Source organism: Saprolegnia parasitica (assembly GCF_000151545.1).
Source record: "Saprolegnia parasitica CBS 223.65 unplaced genomic scaffold supercont2.41, whole genome shotgun sequence".
In the NCBI taxonomy this organism is placed as follows: domain Eukaryota; phylum Oomycota; class Saprolegniomycetes; order Saprolegniales; family Saprolegniaceae; genus Saprolegnia; species Saprolegnia parasitica.
Genome location: NW_012156435.1, coordinates 223649 through 235132, shown reverse-complemented (window position 1 = coordinate 235132; position 11484 = coordinate 223649). Strand labels below are relative to the sequence as shown.

General features: G+C 58.9%; 3 protein-coding genes across 3 annotated transcripts in view; all 3 read left to right on the top strand.

The window, feature by feature from the left end:
* Positions 1 to 2101, top strand: part of SPRG_20720 (hypothetical protein) — a gene marked incomplete at both ends in the record, with an annotated part of 2506 nt that extends 405 nt beyond the window's left edge. The window contains 8 exons of the mRNA XM_012348213.1: positions 28 to 61; positions 110 to 251; positions 303 to 505; positions 582 to 811; positions 864 to 1475; positions 1525 to 1617; positions 1666 to 1737; positions 1787 to 2101. Of these exons, the coding sequence (XP_012203603.1) occupies positions 28 to 61; positions 110 to 251; positions 303 to 505; positions 582 to 811; positions 864 to 1475; positions 1525 to 1617; positions 1666 to 1737; positions 1787 to 2101 (1701 nt within the window). The remainder of the gene's footprint in view (positions 1 to 27; positions 62 to 109; positions 252 to 302; positions 506 to 581; positions 812 to 863; positions 1476 to 1524; positions 1618 to 1665; positions 1738 to 1786) is intronic.
* Positions 2102 to 2952: 851 nt separating this feature from the next.
* SPRG_09068 (hypothetical protein) lies at positions 2953 to 3651 on the top strand (the record flags this gene model as incomplete). The annotated part of the gene is made up of 2 exons (XM_012348187.1): positions 2953 to 3149; positions 3216 to 3651. 2 exons carry the CDS (start codon positions 2953 to 2955, stop codon positions 3649 to 3651), a joined length of 633 nt encoding a protein of 210 aa, XP_012203577.1.
* Positions 3652 to 6269: 2618 nt separating this feature from the next.
* Positions 6270 to 11197, top strand: SPRG_09067 (hypothetical protein; the record flags this gene model as incomplete). The annotated part of the gene is made up of 3 exons (XM_012348186.1): positions 6270 to 9252; positions 9285 to 10037; positions 10098 to 11197. 3 exons carry the CDS (start codon positions 6270 to 6272, stop codon positions 11195 to 11197), a joined length of 4836 nt encoding a protein of 1611 aa, XP_012203576.1.
* Between the last annotated feature and the right edge of the window lie 287 nt (positions 11198 to 11484).

Sequence of the window (11484 nt, the reverse complement as noted above, 5' to 3'; positions counted from 1 at the left end):
CCACCGACGTACGGTGCGGCGTGGCAGCTCGAGTGCGGCCGCAACGCGCTCACCAAGCTCGGTAGACCTCTATGGCCCACCGATAGCTCGTTTCTCACAAACCAACTAGCCAAGGAGCACGAGATCATGGGTGCTCTGCACAAGTTTCTCATCCTCCACGGTGACAGCGGTGCCATCACGCGCCAGGAAGCGGTGAGTATGATCCCGACGCTGCTGCTCGATGTCCATCCGGAACACCGCGTTCTCGACATGTACGGTCGACGGTGATAGTATGCACAATGGACAATGAATGTCCACATTAGGTGCGCGGCGCCTGGCTCCAAGACGTCGCAGATCCTCGAGACGCTCTTGCAGGACCCGGCGCAGACCGGCTTTGTCGTGGCCAACGACGCCAACGAGAAGCGCGCGTACATGCTCGTGCACCAGATGATGCGCATTGGCCTCATGTCGGCCGTCATCTCGTGCCACCAAGGCCAGGCCTTTCCCGGCCTGTACAACGCATCCGGTACTTGATGGCTGCATTTTACGCATTTTACGCGATTTAGTATCGCAAAAGAAACGGATATGAATCAGGATGCTAGGCGAGCTCGAACGCACCAATGTCTTTGACCGCGTCCTTGCCGACGTGCCATGTACCGGCGACGGCACGCTGCGCAAGAACGAAAACATTTGGCGGCGCTGGCACGTCGGTGACGCGCTCACATTGCACCCAATCCAGCTTGAGATTGCTCTGCGCGCCGCCGCGCTCCTCAAGGTCGGCGGGCGCATGGTCTATTCCACGTGTTCGTTCAACCCGATTGAAAACGAAGCGGTAGGAACTTTTGTCGTTGACGACAATATGTACCATCGATGGTTGCGATTAGATTGTCGCCGAGCTCCTTCGACGCGCCGACGGTGCGCTCACGCTGGTCGACTGCTCGGCGGAGCTCGTGGGCTTGAAGCGCCGCAGCGGCTTGACCAAGTGGGACGTTGCGTGGCAGTCCAAGTCCAAGCACAAGCGCCAGGCCGACCGGCTCGCAAACGCGCCGCTCGAGTGGTTTTCCAGCTTCTTCGACGAGGCGATTCCCGAAGACCTTCGCGGCTACCGCATCACGCGATCGCTCTTCCCGCCGGCCGAGACGTACCCGCTCGAGCGCTGCATGCGCTTTCTGCCGCATGATCAAAACACGGGCGGCTTCTTCGTCGCCGTGCTCATGAAGACGGCGGACCTCCCGGGTGCCAACCAAGAAGGTTTGGACGCGTTCGAAGTCTCGTACGAACGCGGCCCGAAATGCCACCGCTACGTGTGCAAGCTCTGCGGCGAGCGTGGCCACTACATTCAAAACTGCCCGCTTTCCGACAAGCGCCAAGCGGCCGCTGAGGCGAAAGCGGCGCCCGTCGAAGTCGAGACGTTTGGGGATTTCTTCGTCCCGTTGCCCGACGACGCGTGGACGTCGATCCAGGAAACGTATGGTCTCGGCCCTGGCTTTGACAAGGTGCGACTGCGGTCTTTTATGGGAATATCGAGGCCATTGCATTGTATAGGAGCGACTTTTCGCGCGTTCCAAGGGCGCGGCGACACTGTCGTATGTAAGCCCGACCGTGCAAGCGGCTTGCTTGGCGGGTCCGGGCTTGAACGTACGACTGGATTTTTTCTGATTTTTATCGCTGAACTATGTTTCGTAGCTCGTCAACACGGGTGTCCGCGTCTTTGTCAAAATTACGACGGGGGCGCACAAGGGATTCCGCCCGGCGCAGGTATACAGTCGTGGCTACGACTGAAGAGCGGAATGCATTTGGTGACTAGGACGGACTGGACTTGGTCGTGCCGCACATGACGAAGCGCAAGCTCACGGTCGGCTGGTCGGCCTTCAACACACTCGTGGGCGTGAGCAGCACCAAGCTCTTTTCGGAGCTGGACCCGTCGCTCGCTGCGTCGCTCCAAGCCTTTGGCGTCGGTCCCATTGTCGTCCAACTGCAAGCCCACGACGCGAGTAGCAACGTTGTCGCACTGAGCCTCTGGGTTGGCAGCGCCAGCGTCTCCAAGAGCGTGACGTCGTCCGACTTGGACATTCTCGCAGACCTCCTCGCGACCCTGGACGTCACCCACTATGCGCCATAAATACAGAGTCGTACAGACGGCGCCATGTGGACGTTTCTCGTCCATATTAACCAATTCTATAGAGTATGAGCGTCTCTCGACATGCTTCCATTGATGGCGCATCATAGAGCGAAGGGTATTAACATGACGTACCCGAGTGAAACCCGCGTACTATACCCGGTGGCTCCATGGTAGCTGCACACTACCGACAGCCGCAAAGTGTACCGTACCCAATCAGGTGACAGAACCCGGCAAATAGAATTGCGATCTATCAACTTGAAGGATTCGGGACAGGACACAGATCCCGTGGGTGTTCCAAACCGGAAGCTCTGCGTTTACAACTCCACAAAACATAACAATGTGATATTTGGCCTTCTCTAGTCTCGGTATACACTGTACTCTGCAGCGTGTATCTCGCGTGTACGCACCATTTCCAGCGACCCATGCTTGTGGTCGGTGCACCAGTACGGGCTTTAATTTGTTAACGCCAGTGAAGTAACCTGATACTTTCCATCTGATATCACCTGATTGGCTAATTTCCAAATGATAATTTGATAATGTGATAATTAGGCAGTTTGCCACCTGCTTTGGAGGGAGCGGTGGCCTTCAAAGTCGACGTCAGCTTTGCCCATTCTTTTATTTGCTCGACATCCAACAGAGTAACCCGCCGGCAAGAAGGATAGCTGCCATGCCCGAGAAGGAAAAGCTCAAGTGGACCCGGGAAGAGGTCCGTTCTGTCGCGTACAGGTGGTCCACCCTAAATATGGTTCTTGCAGGACGCAAAGCTTTCAGAGAGAGTCGCGAGAATGCGTGAAGAGTCAACTCCGGAAGGCAGCGACGCGTGCGATCGCCGAAGTTTAAAGACAGGGCTTATGCCATGGCGTGCGGTCGCCGAAGGCTTGGAGCTTCGTACTGCCGCGGGGGTCCGTCAGCGCTTCCTCAGCCTGGAACCACCCCGCACAGGCAGCTGGAGCGAATGTGAAATTCGCTGGCTTCGCTATGCCATCTTCGTCGCGGGCGGTCTGTACCGCAAGTGGATCCTTGTCGCCCGCATCGTCGGCACTCGCAAGTACGTACTACTGCATACAACATCACGATGGCCGAAAAAGACTCATAGCTTGCGATGATATTGTAGTTACAGACAGGCGACCAGCAAGTGGGCCGACATGAAGGCGAAGGGGACTGCTGCTGTGCTGACGTCGATGCCGGCCAAGCCGACCGAAGAGCAGACAAAGGCCATCGAGGAACTGCTTTCGAAGACGAATTCAGCAGTCGGCATGCTGGCGTCGTCCGATGTGTACGCGACGTACACAAGCTCGTCGCCGGACGATGACAGCGAAGAGCCGGCCAGCGACCGTTCGGAGCCCGAGCTACCTCTTCTCAACTTGGACACTCTCTTCGACGGCACTGGCAGTATCTCGATGCACGACGCCATGAGCCGAGAGCCGCACGCGCCCGAGGTCGAGTGTAGCGAGACTACGATGCTTCTCTCCGCCGCCATCCAAGATTTGCTGGACAATCGTGACTTATGGCGCTGGATGCAAGCTCAAGCGGCGTCGATTCAAGTTTGAGGCGCATGGCTGTGCATTTATTGTTCCTGTATAAAACAAATGTATGAATGTACATAATTGTTCGTGACGAATGGTGCATGCATGCCATTAGCACCTTGTACCGGTAGCCTGGCTGTCGCATCCTCTAGCACGAGGTCTCGAGCTCGCAAGATGAGAGATATGCACGAGACGTCCTCGACCACGTCATGCAGTGCTTGGCCTCGACCAAGGTTGTTCACGTGTTGCTCGAGACGCTCTAACGTGATGCGCTCGGACGCTATTATTGATGGAGCCTCACTGGTTTTGCCGACGAGCAGCACAGTCGGCGTCGATAGCACTGTTGGCCACTACAGCACGACTGCGCTCGCGGCGCTATCAACCTGTCGCTCGATGGTACTTCATTTCTTGCAGGTTCAACGTGTTGCTACAAGACACCAGCAGCGAGAGCTAGCAGTGAGCTCAACATGGTTCCCTGCGCTGGAATGACAGCGGTTGCCGCCAAGTGGCACCCCAACCACTTGCTATTATAGCCAATCGCGAGGCATGACTATGTGTACATCGAGAGACGATGCGTCGGCACGTCGCCTGGCAAAAGCCTGCGAAAAGAAAGTCATTCAACAAATGTACCCAATTTTCAACGATGTGTCGTCACGTCAAAATTCGAAATGTACGCAGTTTCGAAATGTGCGCAGTTTCGCTGCATACAAATGGTATGTACATAGTGTCGAGCTATAGATCGAGTCTTCGATATCAAAGGGAGAGTGATCTGGTCCACGAGGTGTAGGACCGGAGTTGCTAAACTGTTGGAGCCTGGTTCGAGGCAAGGAAAGGCTGCTTGGTCATCACCAGGGGCCGCTGCTTTTCGACGGAATCCATCTACTTCTAACGCTCCTTTCCAATCCACGGGAGGTCATTGTCTTTTATCGCAAAAAGCAGGCTGATCCCGTCTCATCTAGCCGGAATTCCAGAATTGGCGGAATACAGAGTAATGACACTATGTGTGCAAAGGTGGTGATGGCGGCACCAATGACATTGAACGCCTTGTATTCTTCCACCGTACCTTTTGACGATTGTACGGTCATTTTTGCTCTCGAAACCCTCGAAACGTGATGCGTAATTCCTAACGACGATGTCTCGCATGCACCGCTGCTAAGTAGATGAAAGTAGATGGGGGGGTACGGAGGACTCTGTATCATGAACAAGATGTGCGACGGATCGAGTCCAAGACGTCTGATGGTGGGATCTGTACGAAGAGCTGTGTGGGACTAGGTAGCTGTACAGTTGGCGCGTGGAATCGAGGCATTTAGGCCACCACGAGTGTCCGGTTAGTGTCGGCACCTAAACGGAACGTGCTCAAAATCGTCCAATCAAGGGCGTGTGGTGTGTGGAGCTCCAATGCACTTGGTCCTTCGCGGGTGGGCGGCGGATGCGAGGTTGACACGACACGTAAGCTCAAGACAATGCATTGTAGACTGTTATGCAAAGAGAAGACCTGGGCGACTCGTTGTTGGGTGTCACCAGGGAGCTTGCCAGCAGCCGAGCGGGAGCGATGGGGGATGCCGTGAACTTGAGCTTGGAGTTGATACTTGGTTCATATGAACTGCGTATCCAATGTGGGTAACCGGACACGCTCCACAGGCGAAGTTTTTCGCTTTGATTGCACGCAGCAGGTTGATCGACACCTCCGCTAGAAGCTGAGTACATCCCAAGCTTGGCGCATACAACTCATAAGAACTGCTCTATTGTACCGCGTTGTGTTGGTGTGCCTCTGTGAGACGAATGCGACCTCTGCAGAGCGCACCGGATACATTTGCAGTCGTGGCATGCAAGTCATGGTTAAGGCTGCAAATCAAGCGACGTAGCATCGTTCTCACGTCATCGAGCGTGCTCCTAGTGGTGTCCGTGGTCTCGAGTGCAAGTATGGTTGCACCATCCATTGTGTGGGATTCAAAACGACGAGGCTTTTCTACGCTGTCGTGTAAAATCGTAGGTCCGACACCCGTCATCATATACAGAGACGCGACGTCGTATTTTAAGGAGTACGAACCAGGCTTCATACGCAATGACTTGTGCATGCGCTGAAGTAGGTGCCCGCTCTCTCCATACTCGTCGTGGGATGCGCCCAAGCCGCTGGATCATGCCGACGACGAGTGCCAGCAAGGGCAGCTGCAAGGCAGCCCTCGGTCGCGACGTGGTTCCCGGACGCCTTTGTCAACAGCGGCAAGTTCGTTGACCACGGCGCTAGCTCATATGAAGGGCATCGATCGTTACGACGGTCGCGGCCAAGTCTAACCTCGTCGACGCCATCTTTGATGCTGGCAACCTCTAACTCTAGTGGTATGATTGTAACTTCGTCGTTAGCCGTTATCAGGTAGCATGGAGCCTTATTGAATGCGTGGACTGTGTCTCGCAATTATTGAAGCTGCGGACGCCTCGAATCGAAGCGCCCAGTCACCCCGCGTCCACTCCGAGGGATCTTCAACAAGAATGTTGGTCGTAGAAAGTGCGTCGCTGGAATGACTGTCGGCGTCATTCAATGCAATGTCACGTGCGTTTATATTGCGAAATGTATGAAAACGTGATATATGCGCCATAAAATACACGCGGGCCGACCAAAACGGCAAAGTCCAATTCGCAGCATGGCCCGCGCGTCGTTTGCCACGCAGACGCGGGTCCTCCTCTGGAAGAACGCGACGCTCAAGCGCCGCAACCTGCGCAGCCTCCTCGTCGAGCTCCTTCTGCCCGTGCTCCTGCTCTGGCTCCTGCGCTGGCTCGCGACGCTGGGCAGCGCGGCCGCTGGCGTGACCCATGTGCCCGAGGCCCGCAACGCCGACGAGGCGCAGCCGCTCCCGACGCTGACGTTGCTGCCGACGCTGCTGGCACGCTCCAACCGGGTGCTTGGCGTCACGTCGCCGCGAGCGACCGAGCTCATCGCGTTTCTGGACGCACGCTACGCGACGCCGCAGGGCCCGCGCTTTCACGACGTCACGACGGTCTTTGCGTCCGAGCGCGACATGACCGAGTACGCCAAGGCGTCCATGACGTCCAACACGTCGCGGCTGCTCTACGCGGGCGTCGTCCTCGATGGCAACGTGGCGACGATCCGTCTCAGCGACCAAGCCACCGAGTCGAACGGCGCCGCGCCGGCCGATGGCGTCCAGCCCGCATCCGACTTTGGCATCCTCGCGCAGCTCACGCTCAACAAGACAACCAGCATGCGGTACCCGGGCTTTCTGCCGCTGCAGATCGCACTGCACGAGTTTGCTGCCGGTGTGACATCGCCGGTCGGGTGCGACGGCCTCGCGCAGGACCTTGATATCTTTCAATTGCACTGGACCGACGTCGGTCTCGTAAACGCCGGGAGCTGTGCGTCCTCGACACTTGCCGCCTCGGGCTGGCTGTTTTCGCAGCCCGGTCGCGCCGTGCCCTTTCCAGAGGCCGCGCACGTCGAGGTCCAAGACCCGGTCACGCCGCAGATCCTCATGTACCTGATCTACCTCGGTCTCTGGCCTTTCTCGCGCTTCGTGCGTGACACCATCAACGAGAAGGAGACAAAGATGAAGGAGTACCTCTTCATCCTCGGCGTGCGCGAGTCGGCGCTCGTCTGCAGCTGGGTCGGCGTGTACACTTTGTATGCGCTCGTGACGGCGACCGCGGCGACCTTGCTCTTCTCCAACGTGCTTTTTGCGACCGGTGCGCTCGTCTTTGGCTTGATTTTTCTCACGTTTCTGCTCTCGGCCGTCTGCTTTGGCTTGATCGTTGTGCCGTTCTTTGACCGGGCCAAGACCGCGATCGGGATCGCGCCGCTGCTCTTCCTCCTCTGGTGCAGCCCGCTGATTGCCCAGCGCACGGGCCTCACAAGCGACATCTGGGCTCTTCTTGGACCACTCACGTCCCCGCTTGTGTTTTACAATGCGATGACGGCGACGCTCGGCCTCGGCGCCGACGGCAACCTCCGCGACGTGTCTTTCTCGCACCTCGCGCTGCCGTGGCTGACCCTGCTCGGACACGCGGTGTGCTACGCGGTCCTTGGCGCGTATCTGGACCGCGTCTTGCCCAAGTCGATGGGTGTCCAGTCGCCGTGGCATTTCCCCTTCCATGCGGCGTTTTGGGCGCCGTCGACCTGTCCGTCCCGGTCGACCAAGACGAGTTACCATACGTTTACGCCCGTGATCGAGACGGCGGTGGATGACGCGCCGGTCGTCGACCTTGACAACGTCACCAAGGTCTATCCCGATGGCAAGGTCGCCGTGCGCAATGTCTCACTCTCGATTCCCGAAGGAGAGATTTTCGGCCTCCTTGGCGCCAACGGTGCGGGCAAGACCACGACGCTCTCGATGCTCTCGGGTGTCCTCGCACCAACGGACGGCGCACTGCGTGTCTGTGGCGACCATGACATGACGCGCATCCGTCAGCACCTCGGCGTGTGTTTTCAGCAAGACGTGCTCTACGACGCGTTGACGATCGAGGAGCATGTGGTCTTGCTCGAGCAGCTCAAGGGCCAGGCCGACCTGCGCTTGATCCGCGCCGAGTGCGCCGCGAAATGCATCGCCTTTGGCCTTGGCGACAAGATTCACGCACCGACGGCAACGCTCTCGGGCGGTAGCAAGCGCAAGGTGTGTGTGCTACTGGCGCTCCTCGGCGACGCCAAGCTCGTGCTTCTCGACGAACCGACCTCGGGCATCGATGTCGACTCGCAAAAGCACGTCTGGGCGGCGATCCAAGGCGCGTTGGCGGGCCGCGCCGTGCTCCTCACCACCCACGCGATGCACGAAGCCCAAGTCCTTAGCCACCGCATTGGTATCATGGCCAACGGCGAGCTCCACTGCGTTGGCACCAGCGGTGCCCTCAAGGACAAGTACGGCGTCGGCTACAAGCTGCACGTTGTCAAGGCGGCTTCCGACGCCAGCGACAAGGTGCGTCGCGCCTTGGCATCCGTGCCGGGTGCTAGCGTCCTCCGCGACCACAAGTGGGGTCTCGACTGCCAACTGCCGCTCGGCACCGAAGCGTGCATTCCCGGCCTGCTCCGAGCGTTCGATGCGCTCCAAGCCAATGGCGTCCTCGAGACCTACGACGTATCGACGACGACGCTCGAAGATGTGTTTGTCAAGATTGCCGCCGGCGATACCGTCATCCATTCTGCCGGGACGCCCAAGGCCATGGACGAGCCGATCGGGATGGCGCGGCCGGAGGCGCACAAGTACGCGACGTGGCGCGTGTGCTTGACGCAGATACGTGCGTTGATGCGCAAGCGGGCGGCCCTCGTCCGCCGGGACGTCCGCAACACGTCGAGCCAGTACCTCTGGCCGCTGCTCGTCTTTGGTGGGCTTTCGTACCTCCTCGTGCAAGCCGGCAAGTCGAGTGACGATGCCGTGCCAGCCCTCGCCTCGCCAATGGTCCTAGCGTCGACGAAGTTGCTGCCGTCGCTGCCGACACCGTCGCTGCTTGGGTCGAACGTGACCTTGGACGGCGTCGTCGACTACCTCCTCGCGCATCCGGGTGGTTCTGGCGCGGTGTATGTCGGTGCGAGTTCGCACGCAATCTTCTTCAACGCGTCAGTTCCCGGTGCCCTCGCGGCGACCATCCACTCTCTCTACACGGCGGCGTGCACGTCACCATCGTGTGCGCTCGAGGTGCACTCACGTCCGCTCGAGATGAAGTCGTTTGCGGGGCGGAGGCCTTCGCCCTCAGTGACGTGCTTGGCGTCGTCCTTGCCATGTACCTCATTGGCGCGCTCGTGTTTGCCTCGACGCCGCTCACCACGGGCATCGTCAAGGAGCGAGAGAGCGGGCTGAAGCAGTACCAGCACTTTTGCGGCGCGTGGCTTTCGGCGTACTGGGCCGCGCACCTCCTCTTTGACCTTGTGGTTTTTTCCGCCTTCAGCCTCATACTCGTGCTCTGGTGCGTGTACCTTGCCTCGACGGCGCTCGTACCGATCCCGAACCTCGCCGCGTTGGCCCTCTGCGTGCTTGTCGCCAGTGTCGCGATCGTCCCGTACATGTACTTGCTCAGCTTCCTCTTTGGCTCGTCGACGTCGGCGCACACGTTTGTCTCGTACGTGGGCACGTTCCAGCTGCTCTTTGCGCCCATGACGCTCCTCCTCTCGACGCTCAATGACGCGTGCACGACGTATGCGACGCTCTCGCCGTGGCTCCATGCCGCGTTTCCGCTCATCTCGCTCGGCGAGACGTTGGTCAACCTCGCGACGACCGAGCTTGCGTTCGTGCGGGGCATGTGCACGCAAGCCTCGGTGCTCGAGACGCCGTCGAGCCTCTTGCATGCGTATCTGTGGCAGACGCTGCTTGCAGGACCGGTATACGCGCTCTTGGTGCTTGGCATCGATGCGTTTTTAACGTACCCGGCGGCGATGCGCCACGCCCTGCGCTGCGCCCACCGCGAAACGCGTGGTACGTGGTTCGAGCCCGAGAGGCCGCCGTGTTTTTTCATTTAAACGTCGTACGATGTAGAGACGAACGATGTCGAGATGGGCACCGCTCCGATTGTGCAAGTGTCGGGCCTCGCCAAGACGTATTTTGCGTCGTTCTGGCGCCGCACGACGGCGCAGGATGTCCACGCGCTGTACCCACTGGACTTTACCGTCGCGCCCGGTGAGAGCGTCGCACTTCTCGGTGTCAACGGCTCGGGCAAGTCGACTACGTTCCAGATGCTGACGGCCGGCGTGACACCGACGGCCGGCGAAGCCACCGTCGGTCCGTGCAACGTCTCGACCGACGCCCCGCGCGCGCGCGACTGGATGGGCTACTGCCCGCAGCCCAACTGGCTCTTTGACAACCTCAGTGTCCGCGAACACCTCGAGCTCGTGTGTTCGCTGCGCCTCCAAGCACCACGTACGATCGAGACGGTGCTGACGGCGCTGCAGCTCGACCCGGTCGCGGCCCTTCGCACGGCCAAGCTGAGTGGCGGCAACAAGCGCCGGGTCATGATTGCGATGGCGGTCGTCGCCAAGCCGCCGGTGCTGCTCTTGGACGAGCCCTCGGCCGGCGTCGACGTGGTGGCCCGGCGGCTCCTCTGGCAGCTACTCCGCGACGAAGCCTGCCTCTTCACCACGCACTGCCTCGAAGAAGCCGAGGCTGTTTGCACGAGTGCCGTCGTCCTCGCCAAGGGCAAGCGTGTCTACCGTGGCTCGATCGCGGCGCTCAAGCAGCAAGTGTCGAAAGGCGTGACCATGCAAGTGACCTTTTGCGATCCGCTCGCGTCGCCTGACGTGCAAGCGGCGCTGCGTGCGGACGACGTGGCGTCGGCAAAGGCGCTGCTGCCGTCGACGCGCCACGTGGAAGGGGCGACGGTCGCCGACTATGTGTTTGCGTGGCGTCTCGAGAAAGACTGCGCGGCGTTGAGCGCACTGCTCACCGCACGCGTGGGCCCGACGCGCACTCTGGAGCAGTTTGGGACGCTCGTGACCTTGGAAGTCGACCGCCATTCGGCCTCGGACGTGACGCTCGCCGACTTGTTTGAGCTGCTCGAAGGCACCAAGACCGAGCTCCGCATTGAGCGCTATAGCATTAGCGAACTCGCGCTGGACCAAGTGTTTCACCACTTGACTTAAGAACCCTCGTTTGTGTGTGGAGAATAGACAATATGACCAACACAACATTAGAGATCCATTGCTGGTGTTGCTGCTTGTTGGAATCGAAAGATGACTGCTCGTCTCGTCGAACGACCTCAGACAGGATCTTCATTACGACATGGATCGATAAGTAGGTAGGTAGATAGATAGATAGATAGATAGATAGATAGATAGATAGATAGATAGATAGATGGATTGATGGATATGACATTTATTCGCGCTGATCAACACACCAGTACTGGCTGTAAGCTCAGCTAAGTGGTTCC